Raw genomic sequence first — 17,933 nt, 5'->3', positions numbered from 1 at the left:
TCAAAACTTCTTCTAAAGGTATCCACCAGTTTATGGCAATATATTTTAAGGAAAAACAATTAATAGAGCAGATATAGTATTTCTGTAGACTACAAATATACAAAATTCAAGTATTAGCAACAAATAAAGTAATTCTTACCAAAGAAACTATATCCAACAAAAAATCCACTAACAAGCAGAAATTTGTCAGCGGTAACTCAGATTGCTCATTACCACCTCCAGGCCCAGTTTGAAGTCTGGCATGTAATGTCCTCCTGCAAAATTCAAATAGGGTTTCATGATATTTATCCTTCCCTCCCCTACATTGACCATGTTTCTGTGACTTAATGCAAAGCTGTACACAGCAGTGATAATACCTATAAACAAATTACCAAGCTCTCATTTCGCTGTTAAATAGCTCATTTTGGCCCCTTGCATGCTTTCAGAAAAAGCAGCAATCAGCCTTTTGCTGTAAACCAGTCTCCATTCATAAAATAAGGAAATTAAGGCTATAGAAAATTGCATTTGAAACTGCCATATACAGTAATACTTACTAGTATGAGTGTGGGCACCAATAATAGAATTAAGAGATGGTGCTACTGGAAGCACAGTAATTTTGAAGACATCTAAACCTAAGACATTAAGCACTTGAGATAAAGACAAACAAAAGTGAAATAAAAGGCCCATGAAGCTTTAAAGCTGTGCAAGAAGAAAACAAAACAAGCTCTTCTAAATGTCCACTTCAACTTCAGCTGACTGTACTGTTTTACTAGACAAGAATTCATAATTCTGTTCAGCTTTATTGCTGATTGAAGATGGAACACAAATCCTCTGTGAAATCAGGCTGCAATCTGAAAATACTACAAGCAAAGGACATTGTTTCTCCAATTAACTTATTCTGTCAGGAGTGGTGGTGAGGGCACTGTCACATTTTCAGCAATAGTTAGTTATGCTAATCTTTTCCCTGTTTTGGAAGGGTTCATGAGCATATATGCCAGGACTAAAAAAAGGATTTATTTGAAATAACAGAAGCATTACAGAAACCAAGTCTGAAACAGTGTCAGTAAGTATTTATCAAAATATTTTTAAAATCATATTTAAATTGCATTCTGTCAGTTACCTATATTTGAGAAGTAGCACACTACTTAACCCACACACCCATAGGGTTACTGTAACTTGCTAACAACAGATAATTCTCTTCATAAAACTAGCAGCCTATTTTACAGTTCAATGAAATGGTCCCTTGGTATAAGCCATAACACAAACACTTTTTCACATTCTGTGCTCCTACCAAGAAAGACCTACCATTTCAGAAATTACTCACAGATTTGTTCAACTGTAGTATCTCATAAAGGATGACTTGAATTAACTCACTTATCAAAAATAGCTTTGAGAGAAGGCTCAATAGCAGTGAGTGATACTTAGATGGGAGAAAACACCAGATACCAGAAATACTATCTTTAATTTTTAGTGAGGGGTAGATCATAAGACAAAGCCTAAGACAAAGTCAGAGGGATATCTAAATCGCTTTAAAAGTAATAACTGTGATTTAGCAATCAGACTAAATGATACAACAATAACTTACAAATTCAGTTTAAAAGCAAGTGGTTATGTTTTCATTTAATGGTGTAACCTTTTAAACAAGGTAATAACTTACATAACACATCAGCTCAGGTAGAAAAAAAAAAATCAAAACAAAACAAAAAACCAAAACAAATAGGCAGGATGCCCAAAGCTGGACATAATGTTCCACATGTGACTTTAGAAACACTAAGTGAAAGGAAAATGAACTTCCTTTCACCTGCTGACCACACTGCCCCTAACATAGTCCAAGAAGACACAGTTTTCTTTAATTAGGAGAGCATACATTTGGCTCATATGCAACTTGGTGTCCAAAATACATTATTAAGCTAATCCATGAATAATTTAAAAACCCCAAACAAAACAAAAAACCTCCAAACACTCCTCTACAAATTTCATTTGAAATCCCTACATCATCTATCCCTCGCCACAGCAACTATTTCTGCTTGGTCCCTCTTCCCTCCCATTAATATTTTCAGTTCTCCCTTATTTCCTATGTTCTCCTTCTAATTTGCAGGACTCCCACATCTTTTTCCTCCCTAAAAGAGTGGGACAAAAGTTAACACATTCTACAAGTAACTCTTGGTAAAGCTGACAGGTTTGCTAATCCTATGCTGGACAGACAGAACAAAACAAACTAGTGATGAGATCACTCTGGGGTCTTCGCTTCAGAAGAGGCGCTAATTCTGTCTCTTGATTTTACCCAGACACTAAGTTTGTGAGTACTCACATTGCTGAGACTACCAATCACATTAAATTGAAATTGCCCAAATGATCAAAGTCAAAGGGATGGGAAAGAAAAAATTACCACATTAGAATAACCTATTTGGGAAAAAAAACCCAAACAACCCTTATAAATCAAAAATCAACTTCAACTTTACACATACAAAGTATTAGAACCTACCTACAACATTCTTCAAACCAACGAGCAATGTAATCCCACATATAATAAGGCTCAAAGGAATTAAAGAGAAGATTGGCAGTTTTAATCAATTCTGCTGTTTTCTTGTTTTCTCTCAGTTTGCTGTAAGAAAATAGAGAACATTTTATATTTTTATACTTCATTTCCAAGTTATGTAACTACATAGCACTGCGAGTTTACTGACAAATTATCCTCCCCTCATCCCTACACTAGTTGTTGCTCTAGGGCTCAGTATATTGGCAGGCTCCCCACATCAGTGACTTTTCACAGTTGCTAGGTTTCTTCTCTATCTGTTCTTTAGTCTTTATCTTCTAACCTCATTTTTAATAGATCTGGTTTTCCATAATAATTCCTACAGTTGTTTCTCCCCACCAGCTTTGAACTTCCCTCTTCTCTCCACCTGTTAAGATATTCAGCTCAAACCTTGAAACTCTTTTTATCTCCTGTCTGGCTGTCTTGTAGCGCTCTTCATTTTTACCCTACAGGAGAACTCATCAATCTACTTTTTTTTTCCCCCTCTGAACACAGATGTAAAGAATACCAAACTCATCTATACCATTGACATAGTGTCTTCCAGCTTTATCAGTAAAAACCTTCAGATGTTTGCACTGAACACAGAAGTGCAATTAATTTCAATGGATCCTGTATTATAAAGAAATCAGGTCACAGTCCCACAGGCTTCACATTCATCATTTCAGTAACAAAAAGATTTATTATTTAGTACAAAATGTATTATACACCTTATTCACCTGCTTAGCTGTGTGTGATCTTTGTTGAAAGAAGGTTCTATCTGAAGTTCCAGTTCTGCTTTGCACTGTGTATATAATGTTCGAAACACTTCAATCAATACATCCTCTAGGATGGCAGGGCCTAGGGAGAAATACCAGCAATAATGGTCTTAAGCATTGTAGCACCACTAACAGTCCACATTCGAAAACAATCCAAATCTTTAGCTAGCTTTGGTCACTGAAACCATAAAATTCCATCTGTTCCACTTCATAAACGACATCAATTTCAGAAGTGTTTTTGCATTCCATAAATACACAGACAATTGTACTGCCTGGGAGTATACAAACACAAGAGTTATTTTCCCTTACAATGGGAATGATGGCTAGATACAAACAAACCTAGTCCAAAAGTCATATCAGTATAGCTTCTGTTCAAACCAACACACCCTCTCTGACAGATTATTAGCTCAGCAACATGTGAACATGAATACATGTATTCCTGATCACAGGTAGCTTTCAAACAGTTTCAAATACCCACCCATAAGCTAGCTTATGCTGTTCTATGGAAAATATACTCAAGTAGGGACTGCAGTGGTAGGACAAGGTGTAATGGTTTCAAACTCAAGCAGGGGAAGTTTAGATTAGATACAAGGAAGAAGTTTTTCACAGTGAGGGTGGTGAGGCACTGGAATGGGTTGCCCAAGGAAGCTGTGAATGCTCCAACCCTGGTGGTGTTCAAGGCCCGGTCTGACAGAGCCTTGGGCGACATGGTTTAGTGTGTGGTGTCCTTGCCCATGGCAGAGGGTTGGATCTTAAGGTCCTTTCCAACCCTAACTATTCTGTGATTCTATTCAAATGCAAATACGAGGTAAAATAATTTGAACATCTTCCATAATACAAATTAAAATATTTTTAGCATCTTCCCTCCTTTTAATCTGAGGCAGGCTTTCTTTAATTGCAAATATAGTCTGCAGGATACTTTTGAAAATAGCACCTCCTTCTGATTTGAGCTAAATCTCAAGTTTGAATAAAGAAAAATAATTTGAAAGGAGTTCACAAAGTAATTCTGCTTGAAATACCCTTTGCTTTTCCATGCTTTCTCCAAGCCCCATTGAGCTGCCTCCAGTGAAAGTGCATCAAGTTAAGTAGAAATCCTATCAGCTTCTTCCATCTCAGTTTGCTGAAAGAATCCTCATAGGTCTGCATACTTCATGAAATCTTAATGTACACATTGCCTCTGAAAATTTAAACCGACCCCTAGGAATCACATATTACCAGGAAGATGACAAATTATGCTATTTTGTTCTTTGTGGTTTGTCTTCACCATTTCCTGTCAAGTTGTACTCTTTTAATTGTTATATTTTTATGCTTTTATTATCTCACCTCCAAATGTTAGAATAGACCTCAAAAAAAATTTTTTCAGTCATCTCCAGAACTCATATTCCAAAGAAAAATGCAAGATATCCAATACTTAACAGCTGCAAATACTTTTGTATCATCTACTTTTATTCCACAGTCCTCTGCACACACCTGCTAAAAAGTGCATTTAAACACTTTTAGCGATAGAGGGCAGGGAGGGGGGAACACCACCAAAAAAAAAAAAAAACCAAAAAACCAAACCCCACAACAAAAAAAAACCCAACACACCAAAACCCACAACACAACAACAACCCCTCCCAAACCACCCATGAAATAATAATAATAAAAAAAATCTTCTGAAAATGAAGTTTTCTTCTTAATATCTCTCATCCTAATGTGCATTATTAGAAGAAAGTGCAGACTATTCCCCAAAAGCAACAGCTGACATTTAAAACAGTGAAAGTCACTATTCAATTAAAGAAATGGAAAAGATCTGCATTTCTTAAAACATGCAGTCAGTTCTCTCCATGATTTTAAGTTAAAATTTCCTCTGTCTCAAGTAGTAGAAATTGCATTTGGCAAAATCTACTGAATACATTAAATACAAAACATACACCAAGCTTGGAAGATGTAAGAAATCTAGCTAACCTGCCAGTACTAAGAATACAGCTTTTTCAATTTGACCAAGAAAAGAGAAAAAAAATCTCAAAGCAATACCATGTAAAATGAGTTAAAGACTAGAAGTTAATATGAAAATTACCTAGTTCAGGCTTATCGAGCAAACTGATAAGAATTCGAAAAGGCTTTAAGTCTTGCATTAATGTGCTTTCTTCTCCATGCCCATTAACTTGTAATATTCCAACCATTGCCTACAAAGAGCAAAAATGTATCAGGAAAACAAAAATTAAAACCAGAAAACAGTTTTTAAAAGAAACATGCAAAAAAAGCTGTGTATAAAGGGAAAATTCTCAGTAGGGGGGACTACTATTTCATCTCACTGCAGCTCATTCCACACTTAAATATTCTCTCGACTTTGCCTGCGAGAATATTTCTGTGGAACAGAACTTGGTAACATGTATACACTGAAAGTCAAAATAAAATTTATAAACAGATACCAACTCAAAGTTTTCTAAGAATAAAAGACATAAAAAGTGATGAAGAAATTATTTGCAAAGGTAAGGCATGTAGATATTAAGGGCTTAATAAATAATAATCTGTCCACCTAGGATATACCAACCTATGTGGCAGAAAACTTTCTTGACTAAGCTGACTAAATAGCAATGACAACTTCAAAACAAATGGGAAAACTGAATTTCCATACTGAAGCAGTTTAGGGAATGACCTGCAGAACTACAAAAAAAGCCAAACAAATCTGCCAGAGATTTTGCTTAGTTTTCTCTCTGTGGCTGGCTTCGCTGTCCGAGTCAAAACTAGTTTGTCTCTTTCATGTCTTCTAAAAAAGGAGGACAAAGAAGAGGGATGGGAAAGAGAGTCAGGAAAACAGGTTTGACCTTGCTACAAACCAAGTATTATCAGTCAGTATTACCCTGCTGTACTTGAATATGCCTGTAGGTCAGAATTTTCAGTACATTGTATCAATCAGTAAGATGGGTTGGACTGGATAAAAGAACACACAAAGAGACTGCTAGAGAAGGCAGAAAGACACAATATTTTCAAATCTTTCAAAGGACAGCAAATGATTTTAGAAGGCATATGCTATTTGTATTATATAGAGCAAGCCACTGACTTTAATGCCTGTAAAAAACTTCAAAGCAAAAACAAAGTGAACTATCCCCATCATAAAAATTGGCCACTCTCCATTCTACTGTAGCAGTAGTGCTTGCTACCAAAAATAAAAAAAATAATCAAATGGGCTATATCAACTCCACACCGCTGTTAATCTTTCTAGACAGAAAAGCTCTAATGACACTGATTAAGCTAGAAAGAGGGACAGATTTAAAAAGAAGACTGCAATCTATTAACAAACGCCTAAATTGCTAGATGCTCACGACATTTTGCACAGATGTTACAAGTAAAATTGTATCTCATTCAGGCCTCTCCTCTAGACTTGGATAATTTCTGAATCATCATCAGCCATGGGAGGCAGAAAGGTGACAAAAGAAGGGTGAGAGTGCACCAAAGAGGTCCTTGCTGCACTGGAATTCTGGGGTCTCTTTCGCATCAGTAGAAGAGCATATCTCATTACCTTCAGATAAAACTAAAAGTGCTAGCTCTGTGATAGGTATCAGCTTTAAGCTGTGATGAGCTAAATATTCTTATGTCAGCTACTAATATTGGAATCCCCACTCTCATTTCCATATACAGCACCACAATTCTGACTGAATATCAGTGAAATCATGACCTTATTAATTTGCCTTAATGATAAAATGTCTTCCTGATTTCAAGGTCAGATTCACAGCATCTTGAAAGACATTTGTATACTTTAATTAAGGTGAGAGGAGAGCACAGTTCTTGAGGCCAGGTTATCTCAGCTCACTTAGTAAGGCTTTACTGCCAATTTGGTCAACTATTCTGACTGCAAGTGGACAGCAGAAAAGACACTCTCCATGCATAGAGGGCAGGAAGATTCTTCTTACTCAGATCTTCTATCTGATCAATTTTTTCTGATTCTCAGGAGACAGAGGAGTTTCCAGATATACAGAAGTAGAAGAGAATTCTCCAATTCAGTTTTATGGAAAAAAAAAGGCTCCAGTGTTCTGGGCTCAACAATTAAATATCTTCCATGTATGATACACATCCATTGTGGAAAAGGAAAGAGAGAAATTTAGTATTTGTCCTGATCACACTATTATTCTAAAGAAATTCCACGTTTCCCTTTTTCCTCTGATAAGATTTTAGAAGCATAGGACACAATACCACAAAAAGACAGAAAAGAGAAGTCAAAAGATAAGGATACAGCAACTTTGATTAGCATTCATTTATGAAGATATATACCACAATAAAAGATCGTATAGCTACCTGGACTAACATCTCCTTAGAGAAGGTGTTGAAATAGTAAGTGGCATGCTCCTCAGGATTGCTGTGCCTTGTACTTCTGGGTCCTATAAGGGCACCATTGTTATCAAAACCTTCAAGCAAAGAATAGGCAAATAAATATTTGTCTCTTAATAGAGTATTTTGCCAATCTCTTTAAACTAGAAATCAACACACTAGAATTGATAACTTACCAAGATGAAGTCCAAGTAATGTGGGCAAGAGAAAGATGATTTTATAAAGTTAAATACAGGAAACTAAGTGATACTTCCATGCAAGCAGTTTGCATACAAATTACAACCTTAAGTTTGATGCAACATTATTAACCAAATTGCTACTTATACAAAAGAAATAAATGCTAACACTGCACAAACCACATAGTACTAGAGTACCTTCAAAGAAACCCCATCCAACAAAAATATTTCAGCATTAATATTATGGGAACACAAACTTCACTACATATAAAGAGATAACCAGCAAAACATTCTGACATGACTAAGGTACTTCGAGAGAATATCAGTCATACTACGCAAAATAAACTTTGTTTTTCAAAATTAAATGAAGGAGATAAATCTTTGTTTTGTAAGTTTGTGTCTTTAAAAAAACCAGGCTTAAGGAAAAAAATTAAAAAGAAAAATCACAAAGTAGGTCAGGATATGACCCCATTCCAAAGAAGTATTTTCCACAGTCTTTGTCCTGAAGTAACAAAAATAGAAGGCAAGGGTGAGAAGGTGCATACCCTTTAGCAGCAACTTAAGCACTGTTAACAACGGTTAAACTAACCTGTGTTTAAAGTGATGCAACAGATTTTTATGCCTTGAGAATGTTAATAGACCACTCCCAGCTATAAAACAACAGGAAGCAATAGCTAACACTGAAATAATGTCATATGGAACATCAGGCTTCAGAGGGTCTTCCAACATAACTGACCCCTGTGCCCCAATGTTTTAAATTAGGAGCAGAATATCACAATAAGACCAGCACATTGTCAAAATTAAAACAAGAAAAAAAACCACCCTATTTTGCCAGAAGATCTGCCTGAATACATAGCAAATGGAGGCACTAGCTGTTCACAAAAAAGGACCAGGAATAGTCACTGTAAAACTGTGTTCTGAAGTTATACTATCTTTCAGTGGAAACTGTGCTCATGGAACAGTTGTAGAATGAGGTTCCACAACAAAAAACAGCATGGTATTTTAAACACACAAAATATCTTCTTTAGTGACAGCAAAAAAGACATATCTAGTCCACCAAATTTAGATGAAACATTAATGCAATGTTTAATCTAGAAATTTTTTCCTCTAGATCGGAAAATGTAGGTGTGGAACATGACAGAGCATTTCACTGTCATTTAAAGAAAGATGAGCAATTTGCAAGTAAGTATCTTGAGAAATTATAAAAGAAGCTGAGATTTTTTCATATTTATCTTCTAGATCCCTGCAACATCTACAGCAACAAAACCAATCCTGCCATACAAAACATTACTGCTAACTTCATTCCTCCCTCTGTAATTTCAGTTCTCTCTCATGTCCCTTGACTACTTACTTCCTTGCTCCCCAGTCACCCCCAGGCTACCTGCCTCTGATGTCTTAACATTAGCTGGGAAAGATGCAATAGCATCAAGGCTCCTGGGTAGCCTGAGAAGCACATGTGCTTGCTGGTGAGCTGGGAAGTCAAACAAAACCAGGTAATAGCAGACAGTAAAACAGTCTTCCCCTAAGTAGAGAAACCACTTTATGTCTCTCTACCCAGTCTCCAGTTTCATATAAAAAATTGTATTGATACTCTGCCATTTGATAGACATAAAAGTGCATGTCCTCTATTGATTGATTTTTATCTCAGGAAGGCATTGAAATAATGTTCTAGGCACATGGAAAACAGAAAAGATTGGCAATCCTTTAATTCAACCATGCAAATATCTAAGAGTTTAAAATGTGCATACTCAAGCCTCCATCAATGTAATATCAACATTTTTCAACATTCTTTTATTTTCATCCCTTCTATGCTGTTGTGTTCCAACTGCCACTTACACTCTATAATGCTTGTTCTCTATTTTTTTGCCATTTTAAGTTTTCAGGGAGACAAAAATTGCCTTTCAATGTCTACTTATGCAGGTCTAGTGCACCAGGCTCTAATCCCTGAATATGGCCCACAATTGCTGCTATAGAAAAAATTTACCAAGAATTTATTGTTCTGGTTTTGGTTGGGAGAGAGTTAATTTTCTTCTTAGTAGCTGGTACAGTGCTGTGTCTTGTTTATTTGGGGTTTTGGGTTGGTTGTTGGTTTATTTTTTGACATTTCTATAACAGGAAAGAGTTAACATTCTTCATCTTTTACGTCCATGGAGACAGACAGTGCCTTTCTTTACGATATAAATTAAGTCATATATTTTTCCAATAATCTCTCTCTGCAATATTCTAAAATGCTGCTAATAAGCATATAATCCTTCTTCCACTTTCGGTGAATAATGAAACAAAATACAAACCTACCTAGAAGCCATGCATAAAGCCTTCGGTTGAGTGACATATCCCTGCGCAGCACTACATGAAGGGCTGCTGACAAAATTCTTATCATGTCTGGACGTGTTGCCTGAAGATGTTAAAAACATGATTAAATTTGATTACATTTAACTATGAAAAGTAACATATGCTAGCAGCTATGTTATCTATGCTAGCAGCTTAATGTACACTAAAACATAGTTAATTTCATGTTCTGACATTTCTGAATTCAGAATAGTACAAGAAAACATAATGTTGCTCTTAATATACCAAAATATGACTATCATTTGGAACAATCACATTGCAATAGTATGCACCTTTTATGAACAGCAAAAATACTTTACTCCATTGACAGCTCACTTTTGTTAAGAGACACTTCATTTTGTTCATTAGGCAAAAGCCTTTGAAGCAAATTCAACTAAAATCCAACGTAAAAAAAAAAATCTGAAAAATTTTAAATACCTTTCAATCTCTTATTACTTTAAACGTTTATGTAAGTTTTAGTATTAAAAAAGCTGTGTTAATAACTTCATCATTCTAGCACCTAAATTGAGACACAAATCTTTTTATAGTAACTGATAAATGTAAATGAACCACTTCAACAAGCAAGAACACAGTTCTTTTTACAGGAAAGGGCAGATTTTCCATAATTTCTAACAAGATGAGAATCAACTTTATATAAGTCTTCCTCTAGAAGTAACACAAAATGTGGATAATTTAAAAACAGGAAGTGACTACCAATAAAGGGGGGGGGGAAGAACCCTAGAGGTTGTAAGGTGGGAGGGAGGAACCCTAGAGGTTGTAAGGTCTATCTCCCACTGCTGCTAGCTGAGGGCTAACTACTCACCCAAAAGCAAGAAAAATTTTCAATTGTCTAGTGTTCTGAATTAATTATGCTAAGAGGACTAACTTTTGCTGCTCTGAACACTGGGAATTTGAAATTTGCACATGAACAGATAATTTGTTTTCTCATCAAATTGCAGCAAATTAAAAGCTTCTGTATAGACTAAACATCATAAGTTATACTGGGTTTGCATATACAGAAGTTAAAGTTAACTCCAAGGTTAATGCGTTAAGTTAAAAAGCAGAAGGGCAGACATCCCGACATGAGAATAGCCAAATCTATCAAAGAAACTCTTACCTATGACTCTCGCTCAATCTTGGAGAAAATCATTAACAAAGACCAACTAAATACTGCTACTAACTTAAGAACTGGAGTATATTTAGGAGTTTGCCAATTCATCTCTCATGTTAATAACCTACCTGGCTCATGTGGAAAGGAAAACAAAAAAGGATAAGGTCCAACGTGCTCCTCTGTACTAAAACACTGGTATCTTGCACTGATGTGCTTACTGCTTCCACCTGAAGTAATAGCAGATCCCCAAAATTGTTATTTATTGTATTATTTTAAGAAGGTAGATATAAGAGAACACGCACAAAATAAGAACAGTTGTTTATAAATAGCGATATGTACAAAATGCAGTTATTTTAAAATTTTGAATAATGCAACAAGATAAAACAGAAAAATTAAGTTTCACCACTGAGGAAACATATAATCAACATAGATTCCCTGAACTATAAAAACATTAAACTTTTGCTTTTTTTTAATTACCACTGAATACTGTAAGTTTAAAAGACAAAGGAATACTCTCTATATTTTTCAAAACATACAACAAAACTGAACCACTTTTAACTGAAGTGTGTCATGAATGGAAAGTTTTATACAAAACTTAAGCAGCTCTGAAACATTAACTCATCTGTGCAGTGTTTATCATGCACAAACACTTCAGCTTAACTGGAGCTATAATAAACATGCATTTTTATGTCTTCAAGGGCTATGTTCAAAGATACAGAAGACATCTAAACCTCCCTGAAGTATATTGTTATAAGTAAGACCAATATCTTTATTGTTCTAATAGCACATTACCATTAATTCAATGTCACTGCCAATTATGTAGAGTTGATCCTCCATTGAAAGCTTCCTGTTCAAATGGGAGAGGACATAGGTGATCCCAGGCAAACGAACTGCAGGGCTTGTAAGGAGGCTACCCCAGAGAGCACTGTAGAACGCTGACTGATCCACAGCAGAGGCAACCTTCTCCAACAGTGTGTTTGTCCTGCAGTAAAATCAAGTCAGCTGAATCAGGGCATGTATCACAGCCCTTGCCCCAGCCTCAAGTTCTAGTAAGTATAATAATTATTTGTTACAGGAAGGTCAAAACTTTCTTTTGAGAGGACAAGAGAAGCCTCAGTTATACACTGAGCCTTAAAATGTAGCCTGAACAGTATGATCCAACTAGCAAGCCTGTGGGCCAACCTGGCTTACAAAATGCATTTGCCTGCCCACAGCTTCTCCTTATGTACTCCTTCTGTTCAAAGAACCAAATGACTTTCTCATCTGCTACTTAAAGCCAAGTGTTGCTAAAGACAGCGGTTTCAGAGAGACAGCAGGAAAGCATAGCTACAGGGAAAAAAAAAAAAAAAAAAAAAAAAGAATCAAGCAAATGGCCTTTCATTCCTTGCACTGAGCACCACTGGCAATAACAGCACATAAAAATACCACAATTCTTTGGGCACAAGCAATCCCTTCCTCTGTTCTCATTTCTTCCCACTCATGTGGCAGCACCTCTACACGCTATGGCAGGCCCCAGGGGGCAAGCTCAGTAGCCCTTGTTCCCTGCTGTAATGATGCCAACTACGCTGCATGTATCCACCTACGCAGAAATAGAAAAAGACAACATTAAACTGCTCTTCACATACAAGTCGTGAAAATTCTAGCTTCTGAAGTTGGAAATACCAAGAACATGTAAGTGTGTGAACAATTCCAAGAATTCATAGCCTTGGAGTGTAATTTCATCCTTTAATACGTTAAGATTCTATTCCAGCACTCCAGATACCACAGTCAAGATATCCAGCAAGCCTAAGCCCCAGTAGAGTTAAGAAGAGGTATTACTTCCCAGGCGACTCTGCTAGAAAAGGAATAATAACCTTTATAGGTGGATTAGATAGATGTATTACTGCTGTCTCTTACATACTTAATGACAATTTAGATATCATAACAAGTAAATCTTAATGACAGAAGCTTTGTTTGTTATCTTAAATTCAGCAAAGGTATGTATTTTAGACCAGGAATAATACGGCAGTATTACCTTAGAGGAAATCCATGGAAAAGAATCAAAGCAGCTTGTTCCTAACATGTTACATATCTCAATCCATTACAAGAATCACAGAATCATTTAGGTTGGAAAAACCCTTGAGATCATTGAGTCCAACTGTTAACCTGGCACTGCCAAGTCCACCACTAAATCACGTCCTTAGGTGTCATATCTACACGTCTTTTAAATATCTGCTGGGTGGTGACTCCACCACTTCCCTGGGCAGCCTGTTCCAAAACTTGACAACACTTTCAGTGAAGAAATTTTTCCTAATATCCCTCTAAGCCTCCCCTGGCACAACCTGAAGCCATTTCCTCTTGTCCTATTGCTTGTTACTTGGGAGACCAACATATAACACTAAGTCTACTTAATGTCAATTCCCTTTCAATAACAACTAACAGTTAATTTGTCATAACTAATGTTAAGAATCTTCTGCCATACTATTCCATTGCAACTAATATGACTGGATGAAATTAAATACCAACTATCTTAAAAAAATAAAATAAATCCATATACAAGTATTTGATGAAAAGCAGCAGAAAAAAAAAACCAAACAAAACCAAAAAATCACCAACAAATCAAGCACATCACCTTATTAACATATCTAATCTTACCTTTCGTAATACTCTGACCCCTCCTCTAACCCAGGTAGAATTCCAGTTAACAGTCCTTGCAGTCCTGGTTTCAATGTTTTCCCCAAAGGGAGGTAATAAATCTCATACAGACTCAATAATGTTGGCTTGACAGACATCGCAGCATTGGCAAGAAGTGGAAATAGTCCAGAACTGTGAAAAATAAAATGTATCTGTTTTAAGAAGCTTCTTACGTGAGACAATCTTACGTGAGACAATTTTATTTACATCTTAAGAGTGTTATAGGCTTAAATTTAATAAACTAACACTTAACCCACTGTTTATCATCTAGCATTTAAAAAACTGAAAACATTGGATGCAAGTTTTGAGCTTACCATGAATGTAAGTGAAACTTCACAAAAGTTACAAATGTGATCAGCTAAGCAGAAGCTACCTACATACTAAAAACATCTTTGCTATTGTAACTAAATATCATGAATTAGTACAAAGAGTATCAATAATCAAAGACATGTGAACACATCTGTAGTTTCCAAAATCACTGAGGACTCAGGTCAGAAGACTCCCAACGCATGAAGAAGAAAATGAAAGAAGAGTAAAAATAATCTAAGTTTGAGCCAAGGGTCTTAAAATATACACCTACAAATCTACAACCCAACAAAAAAACAAAACCCAAAAGAAACCAAACCAAAAACTTTGTGTACACAACACACAATGTTATCCATGTCAGTGGCAGGGGGAAGGGATATCTTTCTAAAGTACCAGAAATGTTTATAAAAACAATTTTTGCCTTTATCTATCCAGAAGAACTACTGTTTGCCATTGTTAACTGGTTTCTTTTTTCTGCAGAAAATGTCTTTTTGTTCAGTAACCAGTACACCACCCCACAGTGTTTCTTTGTAAGGCGCTTACTCATGCTTCAAGATTTGATGTTCAGTCATTGTCACTCTGCTTTCATGAAAATACTGGAATCTTTGATAATGTCTTAATGTGAATGTCTGTCTTCTTCCAAGCATCAGTAACAATGGCTTTTGGCTACATTACACAAGGTAGCATTTTCCACTATCCTAGAACTTACTGTTAACAAGATATTGCAGCTACTGAATCACTGCACAAGGCAAAAATGTAAGCTACAAATTCACAGTATCTTTAAAAACGCGGAAACACAAATTCCCCCATCCCCAAATATAACTATATATAAACATCTTGACAGTGCAAAACAGAACAGCTGATGTTAAGGCATACAATTTATTTCCAAGCATTAACACACACCTTTGCTACCTAAACAGAAAAACAGAGTTCTATTTCATTCCACTATTTCTCAAACTGATGAAATTCTAATCTCCAGAGATAGCTAAAGATGAAGAACCATGTGTGACTGCATATATGCACACACCCTTCTATGCATTATATAATAAATAGCCTAAATGTCTTGCTCTCCCCATGCAACCAAAAGCCTACAGGAAATTTAGGAATCAGTGTATTTTCACTACACTTACATTTCAAGGTTATACTTTCTTTTATTATCATCAGTTCTACAGGCTGAGCAAAATTTTCTACTTGCATCCTATTCTAACAAAATAGGCAACCTTTTGATTGCTTGGAAGAGAAAGTTTCTTGCAATAAACTATATTCAAATTCTTTCCAATACCACTTAAAATAGAAAAATGTAATGTGAATACATTTAAATAAGTGTTAACACTTACATTACTGTACAGACATGCACAAAATCATTTATTTCAATGAAGAAGTAATAAACTTCAGGTTTTCTAGATCTAAAGTTGGTTCCTAACACAAGTTTAGGTGATACGTTTATCTTCCAATATACAGTATTTGGGAGAAGAGTATTACACAAGCACCAGTAACATGAGGGAAAGAAACTGATCATTTCCTGCTATATAACAAAGCAATATTATCAAAGGCACAAAACCAAAAGCATCTCAACTATGCATTTGGAATGGAGTTGTTTAAATTACTGTACCTGTAGAGGAAAAGATCTTTGGCCAAACGCTTGGGTCCAATGATTTTGAAAATGATCTCATATGTTTCAAGTGCCTTCCGATGAACCCCTCCCGGCAAAGCTGGATGAAGACATTGTGCCAAGCGCTTGCCTATAGTTAGCTTTTTCGGTACTACCTGGTACTTTGCGTTGTTCTGTAGTACCTGATAAATCAACATATTAAGGAAAACAGCACAATTATAAATTAGTTCCTGAACATGGTCAGTAACTCACAACACAAACCTAGGTTACAACACAAGAAAAAGAAAAAAAAAACAAACCAGAATACACGCTTTTAAGATGTACCATGGAGCTTTCTCTTTGTAATGCCTTTCACTTGTATACTTGCTATAGACACATTACCAGGCATTTAAAACTTCACTTGCAATGGGCTCCTTACTTACAGATTGTCCATTTCATTCTGCTCATCCTTTTGAAGATGAAAATTATGATCTCCCTTTGTTAAAATCAATTGCCAGTAGCTACCAGAGGACTACAAAACTGCAAGTGGTCAGTCTGGGATAACTTTAAGAAACCACTATAGAGTGAGACAACACATAGAACTTCACCACTGCATGAAACTATATAATCACTTCAGGACTGGAAGAGAGTTGCATCTGTATCTTTAGATTCCCCCACCCCCGCCTCCGTTATCATAGCCTTCACTTTGTATACAAGTGCAGCAGGAAACATAACAATAAAAAAAAAAATTTGAAAGAAATGAGACTTTATTCAAAGAAATTGTGCCACTGGCATTGTCAACTGTACTGTCATTCCTGATTTTCACAACATTTAGAGGTAGAATTTAAATGTTTCAGAGCTGTAATTTTCTGTGCCAACTTCTGCAAAGCTTCACCCTGCTAAAATGTGTGTTTAAGGGGTACTTTATAACCCTGACTGGAGATCCCTAGAAATACACAGGACTGATTAGAACAAGATCTTTACCAGTGGTGAGGCACTGGAACAGGTTGCCCAAAGAAGTGGCGAATGCTCCATACCTGGCAGTGTTCAAGGCCAGGTTGGATGGAGCCTTGGGCGACATGGTCTAGTGTGAGGTGTCCCTGTCCATAGCAGGGGGGTTGGAACTAGATGATCTTAAGGTCCTTTCCAACCCTAATCATTTTATGATTCTAGGATATCAGGATCTGTATTTATTTGTAAACTGATCTTAAAGACCACAATATTACATGTTCAACTTATTAACTGTTAAAATGCATCACAACAATAACTTTATCTGGTCAATTAATGATTTGAACCCCATTTTATAACTCATGCTTCATAAAAATACTGCTGATATTAATCCTGGCTACTATTTTTCACCTATTTTGATAACACTGAATTAGAAGTAAACATTAGTGATAAAAGAGATGTTGCCTTTATTTCCACTAGAAATGTAAATAACTTTTCCCTCCACTTAGAGTTTCAAAAGACTCAACTCTAAGTCTCAGAAAGGCGTTTGTTTGATTTGTTTGCTCCTTAGACATACCTAACATTTTACTCACTGCTAAAATATCCGCAAGAGTCTTGGACTACTAGAACTTTGCACTTCTACATTTTTAAACCTGTACCCTTTGTCAGTTCCTGAATCTCTTCCAAGAGCACCTGCCAGGCATACCTTGTTTAGCTTTCCAAGTGCCGATATTAAATCTGCCCATTCACTGGAATATTCAAAGTTCTTCAGTGCTTTGTCAACAGCTGCTACATAGTTTCTGTACTTGGAATCAGTCAGTAGCTCTAGCTCCTCCGTGTTCATCCTCCCACAGGGTCCCCACTAGAGACTAGCTTGCAATTCATGTACAGACATCACCTATTCAAAATAAGAAATAAGAAACCCTGAAACCATTGCTTCCGCAGACATTATTAAAACAATTCTGTATAGAGAATGCCAGATTTTCCTCAAAGCCATTATGAAATAATGAAATTTGATTATAATACGAAATCAGTTTACAGCAAAATCCTGAGCAAAGCAAACATATTGCACAGTTTTTAATTTAAAAATACAACCAAACCCACATAAACAAAAAAATCTTGCAAACCAAACAAAACACCCTAGAAAAATAATGCCCTACTGCTTCCCAAAAGCACTGTTTATTCTAAACAATGCAACAAAGTGGTATTTTTTGTTTTC

At 36.0% G+C, this 17,933-nt stretch overlaps 1 protein-coding gene across 2 annotated transcripts in view; it reads right to left on the bottom strand.

Annotated features, from left to right (window-relative positions):
- The window catches only part of DOPEY1 (dopey family member 1), a 52,908-nt gene extending 35,294 nt beyond the window's left edge, over positions 1–17,614 (bottom strand). Inside the window, exons 1-11 of one of the 2 annotated variants that reach the window (XM_010023505.1) lie at positions 17,421–17,614; positions 15,788–15,969; positions 13,831–14,001; positions 11,989–12,178; positions 11,325–11,423; positions 10,053–10,152; positions 7,549–7,631; positions 5,330–5,438; positions 3,232–3,352; positions 2,465–2,584; positions 140–254 (exon numbers count right to left, since the gene is read on the bottom strand). In XM_010023505.1, coding sequence (XP_010021807.1) covers positions 140–254; positions 2,465–2,584; positions 3,232–3,352; positions 5,330–5,438; positions 7,549–7,631; positions 10,053–10,152; positions 11,325–11,423; positions 11,989–12,178; positions 13,831–14,001; positions 15,788–15,969; positions 17,421–17,558 — 1,428 coding nt within the window. In that variant the 5' untranslated portion in view covers positions 17,559–17,614. Of the gene's footprint in view, positions 1–139; positions 255–2,464; positions 2,585–3,231; positions 3,353–5,329; positions 5,439–7,548; positions 7,659–10,052; positions 10,153–11,324; positions 11,424–11,988; positions 12,179–13,830; positions 14,002–15,787; positions 15,970–17,420 lie in introns of both variants that reach the window. The other variant, XM_010023507.1, reaches the window with a different exon arrangement.
- Between the last annotated feature and the right edge of the window lie 319 nt (positions 17,615–17,933).

The sequence above is a fragment of the Nestor notabilis genome, unplaced genomic scaffold, assembly GCF_000696875.1.
Source record: "Nestor notabilis isolate BGI_N333 unplaced genomic scaffold, ASM69687v1 scaffold6461, whole genome shotgun sequence".
NCBI classification, from domain to species: Eukaryota; Metazoa; Chordata; class Aves; order Psittaciformes; family Psittacidae; genus Nestor; species Nestor notabilis.
This window is presented reverse-complemented; position numbering and strand designations above follow the sequence as displayed.